The 23796-nt window shown below is 45.4% G+C and overlaps 1 protein-coding gene across 1 annotated transcript in view; it reads left to right on the top strand.

The window, feature by feature from the left end:
• tbc1d32 (TBC1 domain family, member 32) overlaps positions 1 to 23796 on the top strand; it is a 348975-nt gene that overhangs the window by 198869 nt on the left and 126310 nt on the right. The window contains 2 exon segments of the mRNA XM_038799703.1: positions 8579 to 8672; positions 17392 to 17508. Of these exon segments, the coding sequence (XP_038655631.1) occupies positions 8579 to 8672; positions 17392 to 17508 (211 nt within the window).

Raw genomic sequence — 23796 nt, 5'->3', positions numbered from 1 at the left:
TGGGTTGCTCCCTTAATTTTCATAATTTGCATGTGAAAAGCTTGGTCTGTAAAACAATTGACTGGAGCAGGTGACATTTTCTAAAGGGCAGCATATCATCATTCGTGCAGTTTGTTTTTAGAGCTAATGTTAACTAATTATTCACAATGGTATAATGAAGACATGGGCAGCATGGATACTTTTGATGATGAAGGATTGCCTATTGCATGTTGTATGCCAAGGTCAGCATTAGCAGCATTGTGGCACAGTGGTTAGCACTGCTGCCTCACAGCACCAGGGACCTGGTTTCAATTCCGTCCTTGAATGACTAACTGTGGAGTTTGCTCGTCCTCCCAGTGTCTGCATGGGTTCCTCTGGGTGCTCTGGTCTCCTCCCACAGTCCAAAGATGTGCAGGTTAGGTGGATTGGGCAGGTTAAATTGCCCCTTGGTGTCCAAAGATGTGCGGGTTAGGTTGTGGCAATGGGACAGGGGACTGAGTCTGGGTAGAGTGCTCTTTCGGAGGGTCTGTGCAGAGTCGATGGGTCAGGTGGCCTCATTCTTCACTGCAGGTACAGTAACTTCATTGCAGTGTTGATGTAAGCCTACTTGTGACAATAAAGAGAATTATTTTTATTATTTTAAAATATTCGATGTAATTTGGTTCTATTTACCCGAGGTGGCCTTCATGCATCATCAACAAACATTCCCATTTCTGACCTAGTGACGGAGGGAAGATTATTGTTGAAGCAGCTGAAAGTGGTTCATCCTGTACAGCATGACCCTGAGGAACTTGTGCACCAATATGCTAGGGCTGAGATTAATGTCTGGTGCAAACACAATGGGCCAAATGGGTTCTTTCTGTGTAATAGATTTTGTATGATTCCATGATTGGCCTCAAGCAACCGCAACCATCCTTCTTTGTGTTAGGTATGACTCCAGCTAATATAGGTTTTTGCACTGATTCTTATTGACTTCAATTTTGCTTGGGCATATTGATGCCACAGTTGGCCAAATGCTGCATCGGTATCAAGGGACGAAATTCTCCGACCCCCAGCAGGGTCGGAGAATCGCCTGGGGCCGCCGAAAATCTGGCCGCTGCCGTGGCAGAGATTCTCCACCACCCGGGAAGTGGCGGCGGCGGTAATCAAGCCACTCCGATCTGCGAGGCCCCTGCGGTGATTCTCCGGCCCGCGATGGGCCGAAGTCCCGCCGCTGGGAGGCCTCTCCCGCCTCCGAGGTTTGAACCACCTCTGGTGGCGGCGCGAGCGGGGTCCTGGGGGGGGGGGGGGGGGGGCTGGGGGCGACCGGACCCCGGGGGTGCCCCCACGGTGGCCAGGCCCGCGATCGGGGTCCCCCGCTCAGACTCCGGGCCAGTGCCCTGGGTGCACTCTTTCCCATCCGCGGCCGCCACGGCCTCCGCCATGGCGGAAGTGGAAGAGAAACCCACATCACGCATGCGCCGTTGGTGACGTCAGCGGCAGCTGGCCGCTGATGTCACCGCCGGCGCATGCGCCGACCGGCGAAAGCCTTTCGGCCAGCCCCGCTGCCGGGGGCGCCGTTGTTTTGCGCCAGTCTTCTGGTGCCAACTGCTCCGGCGCGGGGCTAGCCCCCAAAGGTGCGGAGAATTCCCCACCTTTGGGGAGGCCCGACCCCGGAGTGGTTGGCGCCACTCCCCTATGCCGGGACCCCCCGTCACGCTGGGTAGGGGAGAATCCCGCCCAAGGACAGTGACTTTGACCTGACTTCTTGAATTCACCTCTTTTGCCCATGATGCAACCTTCCCCCTCCTCCATATTAGCATAATTTTAGTGGAGAATGTTCCAGATTTCTACTATCCTGTGTGAAAAATCTGCTTCCTGATCCCATACTAAATGGCCCAGCTCTAAATTTATGATTGTCTTTTTTTCTTTATTCCACCACCAGTGGAAATAATTTATTTGTCATACCTTTCTAATCTCTTAACCATTTTAAACAGCTCAATTAGTTTAGTTGTCAACTGCCTGAACCTCATGCCCTGCAAAATCTACCATCTCGGAGGACAAGGCAACAGATGCAAGGGAATGCCACCACTTACAAGTTCTCCTCCAAGCCACTCCTGTCTTGGAAACCCACGCAGACACGGAGAGAACATACAAACTCCACACAGACAGTGTTCTGATTCCGGACCAAAGGCCCCCAAATTCTTATGCCCCTGGATGAGGAGGAATGAACTAGCTCCCCTTTTTATTCATCCCCTTCTGTTGGTCACAACAAGGTTGATTTAAAAAGGACCCCTTCCTTCAGGGATACCTTTTCCCAGTCTAAATAAATATATTTATGTCCTAAAAGGAGCCAATTTCACCAGGTCTTCTTGAATTAAAGAAAGAGCGAGTTTATTGGTTACCAACACATGAGAAGAAAATTATAACACAACACACATACAGATTAGAAATGAAAAGTAAGTAAAAAAAAAAAAAAAAGTTTAAAAAATATCAGTCTTAGGCTTGTCCGTAGATGGTGAAACGTCGCGGCCGTTAAATTGGGTGATTCCGGTAGCATTGACTTTGGCAGTTGAGCAGTGGGTTTGGCGATTTTGGTTCTCAGGTTAATTAAAAGGAGTTGTCCAGTTTTTTTCTTTCGTCTATGACTTGCTTCTAGCAATCCGAGAGAAAGAGACTTTGTTTTACCTGAAAGTGCAGGGATGCCTGGTGAAAGTTCTTCAGATGTGGCCTGCACAGCAGACTAGCACAGTAGAACGAGAACACCAAACTACCACACAAATCAGGGTTGCCGATGGTTTTTAATTCCTTTTCTCGTGTATTCCTGGAAGTTGAAAAACACAAACGTGGCATTCGCCCAGAGCTGCTTTATTTCAACTCAGACCATAACTACACTCTGGGATATATATCTCACAGGATAATGGTTTCTGCTGAGATAGTAATCAACCTCCATTGTCTCTATAGGACATTACAGTTCAATTTTGCATTGCAGGTTTTCCTTTGAATGTACCTGTCTGAAAAAAATACAGCTGCTGGAATTCTCCCATCGTCGGGATTCACTTTTCCCACTGGCAGGGCAGCCCAGCCAGCAGGTTTTGCTGCAGCATGTGGTGGTTTCAATGGGAAATCCCATTGATGGAATCCCGCCACAAGCAAATGGCACGCCACCAAGAAACACATGGCTGGTGAAACCAGAGAATCCAGCCCAACATTAATTCTCTCTGGTCAAGTTAATCAATATCAGAATGTTCAGCCTGGGCTTATTTTACAGTATCAGCTCGTATGCCCTTTCTTTAAAATCACGTCTTATTTAAAAGTTCAACATGTCAATAAGTAATTTGGGGCTATGATCCATTGTCATGACACCAGCGATGCCATGTTCCTGGAAAGAACCTTTTAAAAAATGATTGCTGGGTTTATGCATAGTATCCTCATAATTCATCACGTTAAGCTTGAGTATCAATCTGATTAATCTGCACACCTTCCCACATTAATCAGAAAAGAAAATTGAGTGCAATGTTAAGCAGGCTGCCAGTTTGCTATTGCTCATTTTGTACTCCTGCCGAAGACCAATTTTATCCCAATTGTTTTCCACTCTTCCAACAGTTTCTTATCCATTCTCAGTGTTTACCCCACACACCCCCACAACAATGAACTTAATTTAAGAATCTTCTTTGTGAAAAGTGTTTTGCAACTCGAGGCAGCACGGTAGCATTGTGGATAGCACAAAAAGCTTCACAGCTCTAGGGTCCCAGGTTCGATTCCAGCTTGGGTCACTGTCTGTGCGGAGTCTGCACATCCTCCCCGTGTGTGTGTGGGTTTCCTCCGGGTGCTCCGGTTTCCTCCCACAGTCCAAAGATGTGCAGGTTAGGTGGATTGGCCACGGTAAATTGCCCCTTAGTGTCCAAAATTGCACTTAGTGTTGGGTGGGGTTACTGGGTTATGGGGATAGGGTGGAGGTATTGACCTTGGGTAGGGTACTCTTTCCAAAGGCCGGTGCAGGCTCGATGGGCCGAATGGCCTTCTTCTGCACTGTAAATTCTATAATAATAATCTATAATGTCATAGGGCTAACTGTCATTCATATAAGTGGTCACTCTTAATGGACTTCTATAGGTTACTCGTTCTATCGTTCATATAACGAGCTGTAGTCATTGAAGGAATTATTCATCTCTTTGCTCAAGGTGTCGTTTGTTCAATCACCAGCAGTGTATGGAGCATCCAATCTATAAACAAAGATTATCCACTTCATTTAACAGCATCACAATGATTCCATGGAATATCCTGAGCATAAGGGGCATTCATTCGGCCATCTCCCAAGACATGTCAGAAATAAAAATGATTAATTAATTTTTTTGAGGAAATGCCTTTTGGAGCAAATGGAGCTGGAGGACAAAGCAAGCTCTTCTATAATGTGTAAGAACAGGGTTGGTCACATAGAGGTACCACTGATGTTATTTTGGAAAACATCTTAAATTAAATCATTGCTTATATGATTTTTTTTCAATATGGCTCTTGCCTGGCCACAAGTTGTGTTGAATGTAATAGTGTAATGGTCATGGTAGTGGGACTGCAACCCAGATGTTAAGACTTCAACTTGCACCACTGTAACAATCCTCTGTTAGGTACTGTAAATAATTAAAGATATAAAACAATCCACAATTAACCGACAGAACTGTTCCACAAGATTTCATGTTTTTTTCAACAAAAAAAACTTTATTTTGTATATAGGAGAAATTAAAAACAAACACCACCAATTTAACACAATAGATTATAAGGATTTATGCTGTAAACTCTCGTTTTACTTTGTCTTTCTCCCCACCCCTTTCTCTCGCCAAAAGTTCCTTTATCTTCAAGGTTCATTCACTTTTCCTGGGACCAACCCAAAAGCTACATCACAGCCCTCTGGATTTTACATTACTTCCCCTTAGTATTCCATGTATTAATTCAGATACCAAATATATGGGGATTCTTCCATTAAGTTTTGGCTAAGCGATCCTCCAATTGTCTTTAAAGACCTCAACTGTGACTCTTCGGTTCCTTGCCCTATGTTTGGACATACATAAACTTTTTTTCCCCCGTTTGCTGCCACAAATTCTGTATAGCTTGTTCTAATCTAATAATTAAAGCTGCCTGCATTCTACTAGAAGGCTCTGTGAAAAGCATTGTAAATTTCTTCCGCTAGCTGTGAGCTAGAGTAAACCTACCAGATGCTTTTCCGTTATGAATCCCAAACTGAACTGTCTGCTTCTGTCAGCAAATACACGCATAAATTAACAAAGGAAGTTCCACTCTAACACCTCGTTTCCCTGACAACACGGCATGCTCTTGGATGCTCTCAAACAGAAAAGTAAACCAATCATTTTCTTTTCATGCTACTCTTTGATTTTGTAACCCATATAGATAATTTGTATTGCTGATCAGTTTTACTAACCCATCCCTCAATTGCTGACTCTATTAAGGAACTCTCTTGTTTACAAAAGGATTTTATCTTATTTTGATCTGGGAACTGCATAGATAATTTAAGTATTTTATTGAAGTAAGAACATATCTTCTAACTCTAATATGCTAAAGTAGAAGGCCCCTAGTGTTGATTGCTTTCACAACTTTACCTATGACCATGTCAGATAAACATAAGTTAGTTTTTAATCTGTAATTGACTCCAAACCTATTTGAATTCGATTTACTGCAGGATTGCTTATTAGTTTCTTAACTAGATGCCCCATTTGTCTGCAGTGAAAACTTTAATTCCTAAAATTAAAAGTTAAATTCTAAAACATATTAATTAGTTATTCGTAGCACTATACCAAGTTGTGAAATGGAGGGAAAAAATCAATTGTGGACAGGCACCAGAAAAGCATCACCATGAAAACCACTGAACTTTTTTTGAGAACCCAATCTCTTCAATAATGTGTTATGACACCCAGGGCTAGTGAGAGGTCAATTCCAGCCCCACACGCCTGGAATCACAACACAAGTGAATTAATCAATAATTATTTTTTTTATTTCCAAATTTTCAAACTAAGGGGCAATTTAGCGTGGCCAATCCACCTACCCTACACGTTTTTGGGTTCTGGGGGGGGTGAGATCCACACGACACGGAGAATGTGCAAACTCCACACAGACACTGACCCAGGTCCTTGGTGCCGGAATTGATCAGTACTTCCTATACAAATACTCAAAATCTTTGGCCCATGGCTCTCAAAAAATTACAGTCACCAAGTTTCCCAGCTTAAACACAATTACGTTTTTTTATGACGAGTACGAATATGTAATATGCAGTGAATACAGCTACTAGCATCAAGGTAATACCTGACTCCCCTTTAACTGCCCACCCTCTACCCACAAACAGAAGAAAAACAAAGAGGGGTGGAAAGGGGTAAAAATAATATGTATTGAGGTTAAAAAAAAATAAGAGTCCTTGCTTCAGATGATGAGTTCTTCTGTGCACTTTCCTCAGAGTATGAGCATGGTCTAAATTCTCTGGTTTACAGTCTGTAATACAGTGACCTTATGGTGATAATTTGCTGGTTATTTCTGGAAAAAACACTGGGGGGAAAAGCGAACTATTCTCCCTGAGCTTCCAAAAGCTAAACTGATATCTCTTTAGGTCTCTGAACCATTTCAGTGGGAACAGAATCATCAGACAAGATCACAGCCTTCTAGGCCAATTCAGTGGCCACCAGCCACATCAATCCACATCAATCCATCCAGGTCATCACTGATATCCATCTAAAACAGCACGGCTTTTGGGATTTTGCTGATTGAATTTAAGGTGCAGGCTGCTTTGCCTTAAAGTCACAGGTCCATTCAACAACCCTGGATCAAAAATGCAACAGAAATAAAAGAGAGGAAAACAAGGAAACAGATAGGGAATAAACATGAAGGAGCAGGAAGGACCCATGCAAATGTCATTCAGGAGAGAGAGCCTGTGACCTCTGTGCTCACTGTATTTCCCCACATTGATAATGCATAATATCTAAGATGGTTTAGTCATTTTCTTAAAATTAAGAACGGCCCTGGGTCACTGTCTGTGGAATTCGCACATTCTCCCTCTGTCTGGGTGGGTCTGACCCTCACAACCTAAAGATGTGCAGGGTAGGTTGATTAGCCATGTTAAATTGCCCCTTAATTGAAAACATTATTTTTTTAAATCAAGACAACAGACCAACATAGGGAATAAATATGTTTTTGCCTTCGATGCCACGTCCCTGGAGATTTTTTTTATACTTTTTTTTGTTGTTGTCATTTTAGTATTATAGTGGAGAACTATTGAATAAAGAAATATTCAACTCACGGGCAGGCTGGCACAGCCCACACACAACTTCATTAATCATGGATTACTGTTAGGTCATGAATTTATTAACATCTTGCTTTATCAAGCAGTATTGGGGAACTAATGCCAGTAAGTGCCACATCAGGGAGACGATGAGTTACAAATATCTATTCACTGGGAATCTGATTAAAACAGTCCAGACTCATTTAACTTAGAATCTGTAACAGCATCAGAGAGAAATATTACAGAATTTCTTCAAACTGAGAAGTACAGTGTTTGAACAGATCATGCCACTGAAGTGCTCTTTCTCCTTGTCTTGATAATAAATTAGCTAAAATATTTTCCAGGTGGCTTTTATTTTTCCCTCACCATTATTATTTATTTTTATTGTAAACTTTGTTAAATATCCACTTTGTTAACTCAGCAATTCAAAGATTTTTGAGTAGTTAATTTTACTTTAAAACATTCTAGAACTTCTATTGATATGGTGGTAACAGCCACAACAAAGTATTTTCTTACTAAGGACCTTTCTAGCTTTCTTAATGCAATCTATGATGAATTCTCAGCGTGAGAAATTGTAGCAATAAAAATTGAATTAGTATTGTTTCAAGATCCATACGAGTGCATATTTTTGATTTGTCACAAATTCTACTGAATTCTTCAAATGCTTAATGATCAATAATAACAATACATAATTATTTGAATTCTGCACTCTTAGTAAAACTTACATCATCACTGCAGTCTGGATTTTTAAATATTAAATAATAATTTGAGCTGTGCGCAATTCATGATGGATGTGATCTATAATCTTTCTGTGGCAGTTCTTTTTTTTTTAGCTTATTTTCAGACAAACTAAGACGCATTTTGTGATAATGCTCATCAGTATGCTTTGGATGTAGTATTTGCTGCAGTGTTTCCTTTGTATGCTACATGCTTCTATTAGCCGTCAACTTCATACAAAGGACAAGGAAATTACTGTCATTGAGAAATATTAGTTATCCTGCTGAAATTACAGTAGTTATTTTCCCTTGCGGCTTCAACATCTCATGCATAGACATCGGTATGATCTAAGAATGGTGCCTGCATGGATAGCTATGTTAGCTTTTATATTCACAGAGAAAGAATAGGCTATCTATCATTCAGCATTTTTTTACAGTTTAGTGGCATTGCATTACAATATGCTGTCTACAGTGAGAAAGCAGTGAACACAAAAAACATCAAAGACCCAAGATACTATTTTACAAAGTCTCAATAAATATATAAGCTATGCTTTGCGATGTGGGGAAACATTGGTTTACATTTGTTCTTACAATTTAACATTGCATTCTTTCTCCCCCACCCCAGGGAAATGACCCATATCGTTGGCCACTATTTTCTTCTTACCCTTTACCAAAGTGTTACCTACGAGAGCCATTGAAAAATCTTACTCTAAAACAAGGTAAGATTCCAGAAATTAGTGCATTAGTGGCCAGTGTAGTTTGCATTTTGCAATGTTTAATGTAATGGAAACAAGCTGCCAAACACTTCAGTTAAGGATTCCACATAACATTCTTTCATATTTCTTTCCAGGTAACATGGTTTTCCCGTATTATTGAGAGGATTATTTTGTGTAGATTGCTGTAGATGGAATAAACGCCTTTGCCATTGCTTGAATACTTTCTGATTATAACTGTAGAACTAGAAAAAATAATCCTAAGGGTGGAGATAGACCAGCTGATAGACAGTGACTCAATTCGGGAATCAAACCTGGGAACCTGGAGCTGTGAAGTAGCAGTGCTACCCACTGTGCTACCGTGCTGCCCATGTTACGTAGCGTTGTGTGGTATACATGTAACTCCCCTTAAAACAGGGGCTTTTGTGCATTTCCTTTGTTTTTTATAAGATTGGGATTGAAGAATCCGTACTTGGCTACTGCATGGGTACAGATGTGTCTGGTATCTGAAGAAAGGAGACTGTGGTGACTCGTTGGTGCCTTTGGTGCTCCTAGAGTTGAGGGAGATTATGTTGCATACCCAAACTTGACGTGGAAAATGTATACTGAAACTCTCGTTTTAATTGCAAGCTGACGTGTCTTGGGAGGGTGTGCACCATGTTTTCATGGCCTCATCATTTTTCTCCCTTGGTCTCAGATGGAGCTGTGGAGGTATCTAATTATGCCTAATTATTGTATCGAGACAGTTGTAATATTGTTGTCCAGTCCCCCTCTGTACTCGGGCTGTTTTTTTCCTTGTTTATGGCGATGTATAATTTTGTTGCGTAATTTTCTAAAATGTCAACCTTAATAATCATTTTTTTTTTCTTTGTTATAAATTGAGTACCCGATTTTTTTTCCACTTAAGGGCCAATTCAGCGTGTCCAATCCACCTAACCTGCACGTTTCTGGGACCCACGCAGACACTATGATAATGTGCAAACTCCAATAATCATACTTAAACAATTCAGGAGGAGGCCCCACAAATATCCCCATACACAATAGTGGGGAAACACAGCACATCAGTGTAAAAGATATGGGGCGGGATGCTCCGTCGGCTGACGCTGGAATCTGGATTGGGCGGAGAATCGGTTCCAGTGCCGAAATCACGGCGGGTCGCTGATTTGATTTCAAATCGCAATTCTCCATCGCCTCGACAGCGGCATCATAGCGTTCTACAAGCGTTCTATGTACAGTAAACACCGTTGGCATATCATGACTGGGCCCAACCCGGTATTCTCCGGGGTCTCAGCCTCTAGTGGGCCGAAAGTCCTGATGGTGAGGTTCACTTGTGTTTTTTTAAATCGTGAAACCGGCGTCGTGGCTGATGAGGGAGAGCAAGGAGGTAGGAAATGTGCATGCCACACTGATCGAGTTGTGAATCGGACCAGTATGCATCCCTGCTGGCAGGGCATAATAATAATAATCTTTATTATTGTCTAAGTAGGCTTACATTAACACCGCAATGAAGTTACTGTGAAAATCCCCTAGTCGCCACACTCGAGTACCTGTTCAAGTACACTGAGGGAGAATTCAGAATGTCTAATTCACCTAGCAAGCATGTCTTTCGGGACTTGTGGGAGGAAACCAGAGCAACTGGAGGAAGCCCACGCAGACGCGGGGAGAACATGCAGACTCAACACAGTGACCCAAGCCAGGAAGGATATGCTGGAGCGGGGACAGGACATACCTGGGCAATTTTCCACATTGCCAGTGCAGTAGCTGTGCTGGAAAAGCTTGGCTAGCGACACTGCAAGTTCCAGAGCACAGGTCTTCAGTACTATGGCCAGAATATTGGCCGGGCCCATGGGCCTTTGCAGTGTTCAGTACCTTCAACTGTTACTTGATGTGTGGAGTGAATCAAATTGGTTGAAAACCGGCATCTGTGATGCTGGGGACTTTAGGACGAGGCCACGGTGGATCATCCACTCGACGTTTCTGACTGAAAGTCTTAGCAGATGCTTTCAGCTGGGTTCTCTGTGCCTTAGACGAAGTGTTGACACCGGTGCAGGATTCATGCACTTCCACAACAGCAGAACTGGCGCCGCACCTGGACTGATTCAATGACTGTTAAGAGGCTAGCACCGGTGCCACATGGAACACAATCGTTTCCAATGAGAAATGGTGCCGGATTCGTGATTGGCACTCGAGGCCGACAAGTTGCAGCTGCATATACACACTTCACTTCCCACACACGCCATCCCAGCCAATAAGATGGCAGCAAGACGTGCAGCACCGACTTCGCAGACGCTGAGCTCAACTCTCCTGGACAAGGTACCTTGTACCGTGGAAGGAAGCTCTCAGCCATGTCGTTCGCCATGCCTCGGCAAAGGTGGCGGAGGCAGTGGGTGCCACGAGCAACACCGTCCATACTGGCCTGTGTTTCCGGAGGAAACTACACGACCTGTTCAAGGCGGCCAGGGTGAGTGGGCAGCACAGTGCCTCTGGCACCAACCCCCATCCCACACAAGGGCCTGTATCATAATGTCACTGTAAAAAACAATGATAGGGATGGAACAAGGAACGTTAAAAGGACTAGCAATAAGGTTGTGTACCTGAATGCTCTGAGCATTCAAAAGATGGATGAGTTATTTACACGAACAGCCACAGCCCCCCCAACCCCCTCTGCCCCTGCCTGTAACCTCTTTATTCATAGCTGCCACACTATGGGGTGTGGGCCTTGGGTTAGCAGGAACTGCAGTTATGGTCCATGGATTGAGGAGGATCATGACCTGCTCTGCGATGAGCTTTGGTGCTCCGTATTGTTTGACAAAATCTGACTCCTGCCCACAGTAGAACTTTCCACCGCCATCTTCTGGGTGATCCTTGCATGCGAACTGGCCATTCCATCACACGTTTCCATTGAATCCGTGGGATAGGATTGGGACACCTGAGTGGTGAGCACTGGCTGAACTGCGTTCCTGGGCCAAGCCCACTCCCAATGTTCACCCATGCACCCCACCCCCTCTGTGGCCAGCCCTATCAACCCACCCCTCGCACCCTTCTGACAGAGCGCCAAGGCAGGTCAGAACAGGCCAGGTATTTAATGTGAAAACATATATATAGATTCAGGGCCCTAGCCCCTGTTGCTAAACTGCCTTTCACCCGTGCCAACTTAACTGGTGCTTATCTTTCAGGTCTTACGGGCCATAACGGTAAATCCCCAGAACGTGCATCAAGAGTGGAGGCACTCTGCTGTGATTCCCGCCCTGCGGCCTTGGTCCCCTTTGGTGGGTGTCTTATCGGCCGACCGGGCCTGGATGGGCCCAGCTGCTGCTCGATTGTCACAGATGTGCCGCCCTGTTCTGCCTGCTGCCCACCAGATGCGGAGGGGACCGGGGGGAGATGGTGGTGGGTGGAATCCAAGGTACTGCAGTGTTCCGGCACCTCCCCTGCAGGAGTCACCGGCACAGGCCCCGGGACTACTCCATGGAACAGGGTGTGAGCGGAGCTAACCCCTGAGGCTCCTCTGGTGCTGTCAGTCCTTGAGGCCCCCTGCCATCTCAACCAGGGTCTGCGTCACATCAGCAGTGACTGCATTATCTCCCTCTGGGACTGGGCCACCTCCCTCTCTGCCTGCACCACGTTGGGCAGGGCCTGGGCAAAGTCGCCGATGCTCTCAGCCAGGGCCCGCTAATCCAAAGCTGTAAACCCTCGTCCCCAAGGCCTCCACCACGAATACCACCCATGCAGTGTTGGCGTGTGTTGCAGGCATAGCTGGCATCACCTCCTGCTCCTGTACACGGTTGGACTCCAGGGCTTGCAGCTGCTGGATGCACGCCAACAACCCCTCATGTAGTCCCTGGCTCTGCGACTGCATCTCCAAGATTGATGGGACTGCCCGTTACAGAAGCCCCGAAACCCGCCTGGACGGCAGCTAGATCCTAGGGTCGTCCACCCCCTTGGGTGTTCTTACCTCCACCTGCTGTATGTGGTGTGGTGCGCATCAGAAAGTGCCCCAGGAGCCTCTTCACCAACATGCTCAACCGAGGTGAGTGTCTCTGGGATGGTGGAGGGTGTTGGAGACAGCTGTGACGGGAAGTCTGTGTCATCCTCGGACTTGAGCTCTGGGGTGTCCTGGGTCTCAGATCTATGGCTTGCATCCGTGTTGCTGTCATCGTCGCTGGTCGGCACCTGTGGTTCTGGCTGTGGCTGGGGACAAGAATGGGGGACACCAGAAGGGCCTGCCCCATCACCAGCAGGTCCTGCAAGACATAAGGCAAGACTCATTGGGGGGGGGGGGGGGGGGGGGGGGGCGGGGTTTGCAAGGGGGAGGGATGTGTGTTGGGGGGTGGTGGTGGAGCGGAGGTGTGTGAGGGTGGTGTAGAAGGAGGAGGGTGACACACGTGTAATGTGGAACCGGATCTCAGCCTGATGCTGACTTCCAATCCAGCGGATGCCCTTTCCTTCAGCCGGCGAACCATGTCCAGGTCCCCCTCCAGTCGTCTTCCACTCCCGACGGTAATGGGCGGCCATCTCCTGGGGGGAGGGAGAAACAGAAAATACACAGTGTTAGACTGTCCATCGCAGGCAGCCCAAGACGTGGATAGGTGATGGCTTCAGTGGTCAGAGTACCCGGCCATGACAGCCGGTATGGGTAGCGTAATGTGGTGCAGTGTGGGGGTCGGACGCCCTCCAGGTTCCGGTGGTGGTTGGGGGGGGGGGGGGGGGGGGGGCAGTGACCCGTATGTGTGATGGGAGTTTGTGCCAGGGGCACAGTGCTGCCTACTCACTCTGGCCGCCATGATAAGCTCATGCAGTTTCGTCCGACACTGCTGGATGGCCCGGACAGTGTGCTGATGGCACTAACGGCTTCTGCCACTTGCACCCAGGCCTGGGGAACAGCGGCGGCTAGCAGCCTCCTTATTGGGCCATGGAAACAGACACAGAGGCTGATGTTGTATCCTTTGTTTCGTTGATCGTCCAAAGGCAGATCCTGTTAGGGTGGAGATCAACCTTTCCACCCTGTGCCTTGGTGTGGAGGGGGAACCTGCTGGAATTCTTGACACTTGACTCTTGCGAAGGTGAAATTTGAACTGAGGGGAAGGATGGAGGGGTTGTTCAATTCATGGGCGTTATTCATTATGCACTTTCAAGAATTGGTTTACATCAAACAGATGGGCGGGGAGTGTTGGGAGGGTTGGGGGAGTGGGTTTGTGTGTGTTAATGGTGACTATGGGTGATTCCTGATTCCTCTTTGTCATTTTTTTATGTTAACATGCGGACTAATTTTGGTTGGAGGGTGGGTTTGTTGTTATTGATATGGGGATTGACAGTGCATTCGCTGTTTATTGCTATGTGTAAATTTGGGAGAAAATGTGAAAAAGGAGAATAAAAATATTTACAAAAATAATTACAAAAATAAACTAATGTAGGCCCCTTACAGTCAGAAACGGGGGAATTCATAACCGTGAACAAAGAAATGGCCTAGGAATTAAATTTCTAAATTTGTACTTTGCTTCTGCTTCACAAAAGGGGACATGAATAATGTACCGGATGTTTTGAGTAACACTAGCTTCAGTGAGGAGCTTAAGGTAATTAATATTCGTAGAGAAATGGTTGGGGAAATTAATGGAAAAAGGCAGATAAATCTCTAGAGCCTGATAATCTTCATCCCAGAGTACTTAAGGAAGTGGCCCGAGAAATAGTAGAACCGTTGGTCATTTTCTAAAATTCTTTGGACTCTGGAATGGTTCCTACAGATTGGAGGGTAACAAATATAACCCCGCTGATCAAATAGGTAGGTAGAGGGAACAGGGTACTGTAGGCCAGAGAGCCTGACATCGGTAGAAGGGAAATTGCTCGAGTCCATTATTAAATGTTTCATAGCACAGCATTTGGAAAGCAGTGTTATAATCGGACAAAGTCAGCATGGATTTACGAAAAGTAAATCATGCTTGAACAATCTACTAGAATTCTTTGAAGATGTAACTAGTAGAATTGACCAAGGAACTTTCAGAAGGCTTTCGACAAGGTCTCACTCAGCAGATTATGATGTAAAGTTAAAGCGCATGGGATTGTGGGGTAGTGTCTTGAGATGGCTAGAAAGCTGGTTCGCAGATAGGGTATAAAAAGTTGAAATAAATGTTTTTTTTTCGATTGGCAGGTATTGACTAGTTGGATTCTGTGCTCGGACTCCAACTATTCACATTATATATTAATGATTTGGAGGAGGAACCTAAATGCATTATCTCCAAATTTGCAAATGATACAAAGTTGGGTAGGAGGGTGAGTCGTGAAGAGGATGTCAAGATGCTTTAGCGGGATTTCAACAGGCTGAGTGAGTGGGCATGTGCATGGCCAATGCAGTATAATGTGCATAAATGTGAGGTTATAAGCTTTGGTAGCAAAAATAGGAAGGCAGATTATTATTTGAACGGGTGTAAATTGAGAGAGGTGGATACTCAGCAAGACCTTGGTGACCTCACGAATCATTCGCTCTAAGTAAAAGTGTGCAAGTACAGTAGGCAGTAAAGAAGGTAAATGGTATGGTGGCCTTCATGGTAAGAAATTTGAGTCTAGGAATATGGATGTTTTACTGCAATAGGGCATTGGTGAGGCCACAGCTGGAGTATTATTGGCAGTTTTGGTGTTCTTATCTGAGGAAAGATGTTCTTGATGTGGAGAGAGTGCAGCAAAGGTTCATCAGGCTGATTCTGGGATAGTGGGCCTGGCATTTGAGGAGAGAAAAGTCAATTAGGATTATATTCATTGGCGTTTAGAAGATTGAGAGGGGATCTCATAAAAACTCTACAGGATTAGACAGGGCAGATTCAGAAAGAATGTTTCCAATGGAGGGGGAGTCCAGAACTAGGAGTCATTGTGTGAGGTTAAGGGACTTTTAGGACTGAGATGAGGAGAACTTTCTTCACCCAAAGAGTAGTGAATCTGTGGAATTCACTACTACAAAACGTAATTGAGGCCAGAATGTTGTGTAATTTGTATTGGATTGGATTGGATTTGTTTATTGTGTGTACCGAGGTACAGTGAAAAGTATTTTTCTGCAAGCAGCTCAACAGATCATTCAGTACATGGGAAGAAAAGGGAATAAAACAAAATTCAAGAAAATACATAATAGGGCAACACAAGACAATGTAACTACATAAGCATTGGCATCGGTTGAAGCATACAGGGTGTAGTGTTAATGAGGTCAGTCAATAAGAGGGTCATTTAGGAGTCTGGTGGCAGTGGGGGAGAAGCTGTTTTTGAGTTTGTTCGTGCGTGTTCTCAGACTTCTGTATCTCCTGCCCGATGGAAGAAGTTGGAAAAGTAAGTAAGCCGCGTGGGAGGGATCCTTGATTATGCTGCCCAATTTCCCCAGGCAGTGGGAGGTGTAGATGGAGTCCATGGATGGGAGGCAGGTTTGTGTGATGGACTGGGTCGTATTCCCGACTCTCTGAAGTTTCTTGCGGTCCTGGGCCGCGCAGTTGCCATACCAGGCTGTGATGCAGCCCGATAGGATGCTTTCTATGGTGCACCTGTAAAATTTCAAGAAGCAATTAGATATAGTTCTTGGGGGTAAAGGAATCAAGGGGTATGGAGGCGGGGAAAATTAGATCAGGGTAGAACTTGATGATCAAGCATGATCATAATGAATTGTGGAGCAGGCTCGCAGGACCAAATGACCTCGTCATGTTTCTATTTTCTGTTTGTTTCTATGTAAGTACACAGTAATAATAACTACTTAATGGTGTTCTCCTTTAGTGTGCAGCAGTCAGTCCAATGTAATGTTGAATATAAATTAAGTTCTGAACTGAGCTATTTAAGCCATCGAACCAAGTGGAACAGCCAGAATAGCAAACTTTTCTGATATTTATGTGATGAGTCATTCTTCCTAATTTTTATATAACTTTTAAGCTGGAAACCTGTGAACATTTGGCCCCAAATCAGTATTGTTGGTTTAATCATGTCTAGGAAAATCATTGCTCCAGTATTGAATGTAAATTAAATTTCCATAGTTATGAGCCAACATTTTGTCTTTGAGGTCCCCTGCGACCTGACTTGGAAACAATGCCGAGGCATCAAAAATGCCCGAACGAACTTTTCTGTTTTAAATGTTTCCAGGATAATATTGCCATTAATGTGTTTTTACCTGTATAAAATTCAATTATGTCAGCTAACCAACATTATTAATTTTAGTTCAGTAACAGTTTGGACTGAGTACATTTATATCTATCTTGGATATCAACTTTAGCTCAGTGGTAGCACTCCCACCTTTGACACAAAATTTTATTGGTTCAAATCCCACTAGAAATTTGAGCATATAATTAACCCCCAGTGGAGTATGAAAGGAATTCTACATTGTTTTCCCTCTCACACAGAAATAAAAAATCCCATGGCACCATTCAAAGAAGAGCAGAAATGTTCTCCGAGGTGCTCCAATCAATATTTTTTCTTAGTCAACATCGCCAAAAGAAATGATGTCGTCATCTCATTGTTACTTGTGGGATCAGTTGACTGCCATGTTCTCTGTTATTGGAAAATTAACTACACTTCAAAAGTATTTAATTGGCGGTAATGTGCTTTGGCAAGCGCTGAGGGTGTAAAAGGTGCTATATAAATGCAATCTTGTTCTTCCTTTATCTCACTCAACTACAATATTGCCTGAAACAAAATTAATAAGGTATTTTTTCATATTTGGATAATGTTATGCAATGTAATAATAGCTAATCTGGTCATTATTTAGATAATGAATTTAACAAGATGCTGAAAAATTCAGAGAAGCAGACAGGATGGCTGGGGAACTGCAAAAAGCACTTCTGTAAAATCATGACATCCAAACCTGACATCATCAAAGGAAACAGTAAGTACACAGATACCAACTTATTGTGATTGTACATGGCAACTAGCTTTATTATTCAAGCACAAAATATACTCCAACTATCAGCAGTTCTAGTGGAAACTTTGCAGTATCATTGAATGTTAAAATTGTATTTTTCTTTTACAACAATGGTTTTGTCAATTCTGTTTTAGTATCATCGTGTAATAGCCAACACGGGATCTACGAGGTGGGAAGGATGATGTTCCCTGTGGTCTTTGTGGGGTACGAGATCTCTATTAACCTTTGTAAAGAAGATCGACATTTAAGGCACTGACCAGAATAGGAACCTGGGAGGGATTCACCGGGCAGTGTACATATCGTGTTGTAATTAAAACAATGTTTCTTTATTTTACTCGGTGTGGACTCACTGTATCCTTATTAAACTGGCGACGAGGAGTGAACTGGTTTACTGTTGACGCTGCGACCGACTCAACTGAGCCACCTCCCTGATTTTTCTGGACCCAGATTTGGATTTACTCCATTCACCATGCCTCTGTTTGGATGGTTAGATGCATTTGATGCTGGTGTTGAAGACTGGAGCTAATACGCAGAAAGAATGCATTACTTCTTCTGGACCAACAACATCAGGGAGAACAAACTGCAGATGGTCATACTATTGCGCTCACACGTTCGGGGTGATCCAGAGGCGGTGCCAAATATGTAATTGTTCGACCAGCTCGTGGCATTTGTGGCGCACCACACTATAACCCAACCCCATCAGTGATTGTTTAAAGATATTGGTTTAATACGACAGAGAGGTTCCCCGGTGAATCCGTAGCCGAGTCTGTATCACAGCTCTGAAAAATAGTCGAGTTTTGAGAGTATGGAACCTCTTTATCAGATATGCTCTGCAATTGTTTGGACTGTGGTCTAAATAATATCGAAAAACAGAAAAAGTCTTTGGCCAAAATTTCCCTGATCTTTCAGCAGGCAGCGGATCTCATTATCCCGGAAAAACGCAGAAAGCGACATCCAAGAGATACAAGGGATGGAACATGTTGATCCCCATGGTCAGGACAGAATGCTGCTGCGACTCTGGTCTCTGGGTGAAGAGAGACGGCTGTCGAGGCGTGGAAGTCACCAGACTTGACTGAAGGCAATTCCTGCCCGTGTGCAGCATGTGGGCACCGGTCTAGGTGTACTCGCAGGAGGGCCAGCCGTCCAGGCATCCGGGCCGAGGTAGGTGTCAGACCCGGGGCCTGGCCTTGTATCCGGATGACCCAGAAGAAGCCGAGGATAAGGTTTAGATGCAGCTAAACTGTTTGGCATCACCCTGTGTAGCATCTATTCATGTTTTGATACAGGTGAATGGCCACATGTTCTAAGTAGAGTTGGATACGAGGTCTGGCATTTCTGTGGTGGCACAGAGAACCATGATATTATAAAACAAGTTTATTTTTAAAATTCATTTACGTGATGTGGGCATTGCTGGTGAGCCCAGCATTTATTGACCGTCCCTAGTTACCCCTCAGAAGGGTAAGCCACCCTTTAGTAGTATGTTGCTTTCTTGAACCGCTGCAATCCTTGAGGTGTAGGCACCCACTGTGCTGTTAGGGAGGGAGTTCCAGGATTTTGCCCCAGCGGTACTGAAGAAACGGTAATATATTTCCAAGACAGGGTGGTGAGTGACTAGGAGGAGAACCTCCAGGTGGTGGAGTTCCCAGATATCTGCTGCTCTTGTCCTTAAAAACGGCAGTGGTCCTGGGGTAGGAAGGTGTTGACTAAAGAACCTTGGTGAATTACTGCAGTGCATCTTGTAGGTGGTTGCCACTGTTCGCCAGTGGTGAGGGGTTTGAATGTTTGTGGGTGGGGGCTGCTTTGTCATGGATGGTGTCAAGCTTCTTGAGTGTTGTTGGAGCTGCACTCAGCCAGACAAGTGGAATGTATTTCATTACACACCTGACTTGTGCCTTGTAGATGGTGGACAGGCTTAGGGGGGTCAGGAGGAGAGTTACCAGCCAGAGGATTCCTTGCCTTTGACCTGCCCTGGTAGCCACAGTATTAATATGGCTAGTCCAGTTCAGTTTCTGATCAAAGGTAACCTCCAGCATGTTGATTGTGGGAGATTCAGCAATGGTAATGCCATTGAATGTCATGGAGCGATGGTTGGATCCTCTCTTGTAGGAGATGGTCATTGCCTGGCATTTGTGTGGTGCGAATGTAACTTTCCATTTATCAGCCCAAGCCTGGACATTATCCAGGTCTTTCTGCATTTGGACATGGACTTCATCACTATCTGAGGAGTCGCAAACAGTGCTGAACATTGTGCAGTCATCCACAAACATCCCCACTTCTGCCCTTGTGATGGAAGGGAGGTCATTGATGTTGAAGCTGAAGATGGTTAGGCCTAGGACACTACTCTGAGGAACTCATGCAGTGATGTCCTGGAGCTGAGATGATTGACCTCCAACCACAACAACCATCTTCCTTTGTGCCAGGTGTGACTCCAACCAGCGGAGAGATTTCCCCCTGATTCCCATTGACTCCCGTTTAGCTCGGGCTCCTTCTTGCCATATTCTGCCTTGCTGCCAAGGGCAGTCACTCTCACCTCACCTCGGACATTCAGCTCTTTTATCCATGTTTGAACCAAGGCTGTAATGAAGTCAGGAGCTGAGTAACCCTGCTGGAACCCAAACTGAGCATCCGTGAGCAGGTTATTACTAAGTAAGTGCCGCTTGATAGCATGGTTGATGATTCCTTCCATCACTTTTCTGATGATGGAGAGTAGACTGATAGGACGATAATTGACTTTGTTGGATTTGTGCTGTTTCTTGTGTACAGGACACACCTGGGTAATTTTCCACATTGCCGGGTAGATGCCATTGTTGTAGCTATATTGGAACAGCTTGGCTTGCGGTGCAACAGGTTCTGGAGCACAAGTCCTCAGTACTATTGCTGGAATATTGTCAGGGTCCTTAACCGTTGCAGTATCCAGTGGCTTCAACCGTTCCCATGGAGTAAATCGTATTGGCTGAAGACTGCATCTATGATGCTGGGGACCTCCAGAGGAGACCGAGATGGATCATCCACTCGGCACTTCTGGCTGAAGATTGTTGCGAATGCCTCACCCTTGTCTCTTGCACATATGTGCTGGGCTCCTCCATCATTGAGGATGGAGATATTTGTGGAGCTTTTTTCTCCAGCGAGTTGTTTAATTGTCGACCACCATTCACGGCTGGATGTGGCAGGACTGAAGAGCTTAGATCTGATGCGAATATTGTGGAATCGCTAAGCTCTGTCTATTACTTGCTGCTTATGCTGTAAGGCACACAAGTAGTCTTGTGCTGTAACTTCACCAGGTCGACACTTCATCTTTAGATATGCGTAATGATGCTCCTTCCATGCTCTCCTGCACTCCTCATTGAACCAAGGTTGATCCCCTGGCTTGGTGGAGGTGTGCATACTTTGACTTTGGCACAACACAGCATCTCATTTGGCCACTTATACGGTGGTACGACTGAATATTGTGAGTTCCACCCTAACTCCGGTAGTTTATGGGCCAATCAGTTCATCTTCCCTTCATTGCTGTGCAAGGAAACAGACCTATCCTGTTGGGCTGCAATTGGCGACACCTGCTGTAGTTGGATTGGCAACACATCTTTAAAGTGGGATCTGGTAGTCTTTGTGCAGTACTGAGCAAGTTCCCGGAGGTGCTCCAGCGTTGCTTGGGTACCATTAAAGGGGCTGTGGCGTGGGTGGCATGGTGGCGCAGTAGTTAGCATTATTGCCTCACAGTGCAGAGGATCCGGGTTAGATCCCAGCACCAGGTCACTGTCCATGTGGAGTTTGCACATTCTCCCTGTGTCTGCATGGGTCTCACCCCCCACAATCCAAAGATGTGCAGGGTAGGTGGATTGGCCATCTTAAATTGCCCCTTAATTGGAAATGTTTTAAAACATTTAAGAAAAAAGGAACTCTGGCCAAGATCCAGGTGGACCTGGAGACCCATTCCCAATATTTCCTTGTCCGCCTAGTTCCCTACGCTTTATTGGAGAACGTCAAGACTGAGCTTCATTGTCTGAAGAGTTTGGGCATCATTAGGCCTGTTTGCATCGTTGATGGTGCGGCACTGGTGATCCCCGTCATGAAGCCGGATGAGACAGTCCGCCTCTGTGGTGACTATAAATTGACGGTGAACACAGCTTCGAGGTTGGACTGTTATCCTTTACCGCACATCGAGGATCTGTATGCAACATTGGCTGGTGGCTGTACATTTCTGAAAGTGGACATTAGCATTGCTGGTTTAGCTCAGTGGGCTAAACAGCTGGTTTGTGATGCAGAACAAGGACAGCAGCACGGATTCAATTCCCGTACTAGCTAAAAATTCCAAATTCTCTCTCTGTGTACCCGGGCAGGCGCTAGAATATAGCGACTCGGGGCTTTTCACAGTGACTTCATTGCAGGGTTAATGTAAGCCTACTTGTGACAATAAAGATTATTTACATTTACTTATCTACAGCTGGAGCTTGATGCATCATGGTGGAGGTACATCACGATTAATACAAACATTATGTTCTGTGAGTACACCCGGCTCCCGTTCGGGGTATCCTCGGCATGCACAGTATTCCAATGTGTCATGGAGAACATTCTGCGTGGATTACCGTGCATTGCGATTTACTTAGACGATGTGCTAGTCGCGGGACCACAGATCAGGGACATTTGAAGAACCTCGATGCAATGTTGAACATTTTTCAGAGTATGGCGTCTGCCTGCACCGTGCCAAGTGCATGTAGTTAGTGTACCTGGTGGACCGAGACCCCCTGCACATGATTGCCAAGAAAATGAGAGCTATCAAAATGCCACCGCCCTATGAGACGCCACTTGCTTTGCTCCTTTTCTTGGACCAGTAAATTACTATGGGTGATTTATTCCAATTCCAGCAACTGTCCTAGCCCTCCTACGCTTGCTCCTCAAGAAGCACCATCCCTGGGAATGGAGCAAGGCTCATGATGAGGCATTTTCGATTTTTAAAATATTTTAATTCTCCTTTTACACATTTTCTCCCAAATTTGCACCCACCAATAATAAACAATAAGCAGTAACGAATATAATGTAAATCCCCATATCAACAACAATCCCATCCTCCCACCAACCCTCAAACAACTGCCCGCATGTTAACATAAACAAATGACAAAATGGAATCCGGAATCACCCATAGTCACCATTAACACATACGGTCCCCCTCCCCACAACCCTCCCAACCACACACACTAATGTTCGATGTTATCCAATTGTTGAAAGTGCATAATGAATAACGCCCATGAATTGTAGAAATCCACCATCCTTGCCCTCAGTTCAGTTAACCTTTTAAAGAGTGAAGAATTCCGACAGGTCCTTCGCCACGCCAGGGCACAGGGTGGAGAGGTTGATCTCCATCCCAACAGTTTCAGCCTTCGGGCGATCAACGAGGCGAAGGCTACAACATCTGCCTCCGCACCCGTTTCCAACCCCGGCTGGTCTGACACCCCAAATATGGCCTCCTGAGGGCCCGGGTCCAGCTTCACGTGCACCACTTTAGAGATTACCCTAAAAACCTCCTTCCAGTAACTCTCCAGCTTTGGGCAGGACCAAAACATATGAACGTGATTTGCGGAGCCATCCACCCCCCCCCCCCCCCCCCCCCCCCCCCCAACCTCCCCCACCCACCCCCCGGCAACGTTCACACACATCTTCTGCCCCCTCAGAGTGCCAGCTCATGCTTGCCCTTGTGATGTGTGCTCTATATACCACCTTCAGCTATATCAGCCCAACCTTCCGCACGAGATGGAGGGGTTCACTCTCTGGAGCACCTCACACCTGAACCCCTCCTCCATACCCTCTTCCAACTCTTCCTTCCACTTTGCTTTGATCCCTTCCACTGGTGCCTTCTCCTCTTCCAAAATAACCCCGTAAACCACCGACATTGTCCCCCTTTTCCAGCCCCCCTGTCGTCAGCACCTCCTCCAGCAATGTGGAGGCCGGCTCCACCGGGAAGCTCTGTATCACCTTCCTGGCAAAATCTCGAACCTATCTAAACATTTCCCCCTGCTCCAGCCCATACTTCGCTCCCAGCTCCTTCAATCCTGCAAACCGACCCCGAAGAAACAAATCTTTTAGTGTCTTAATCCCCTTCTCTTCAAATTTCCTAAAATTTCCCTTGACCCTGCCCACAAGTGTTGGCGAAACTGCCTACAAATTCTCAATGAAGCTATTATTACCGGACTCCCTGAGTATCTCCTCGGGGCCAGCGTGAGTGACACTGTTGCTAACGTCTTCAATATCAACCCCGAC

This window comes from Scyliorhinus canicula, chromosome 6 (genome assembly GCF_902713615.1).
Source record: "Scyliorhinus canicula chromosome 6, sScyCan1.1, whole genome shotgun sequence".
Taxonomy (NCBI): Eukaryota; Metazoa; Chordata; class Chondrichthyes; order Carcharhiniformes; family Scyliorhinidae; genus Scyliorhinus; species Scyliorhinus canicula.
The sequence above is the reverse complement of the archived record's forward strand: the minus strand, read 5'-3'. Positions and strand labels throughout refer to the sequence as shown.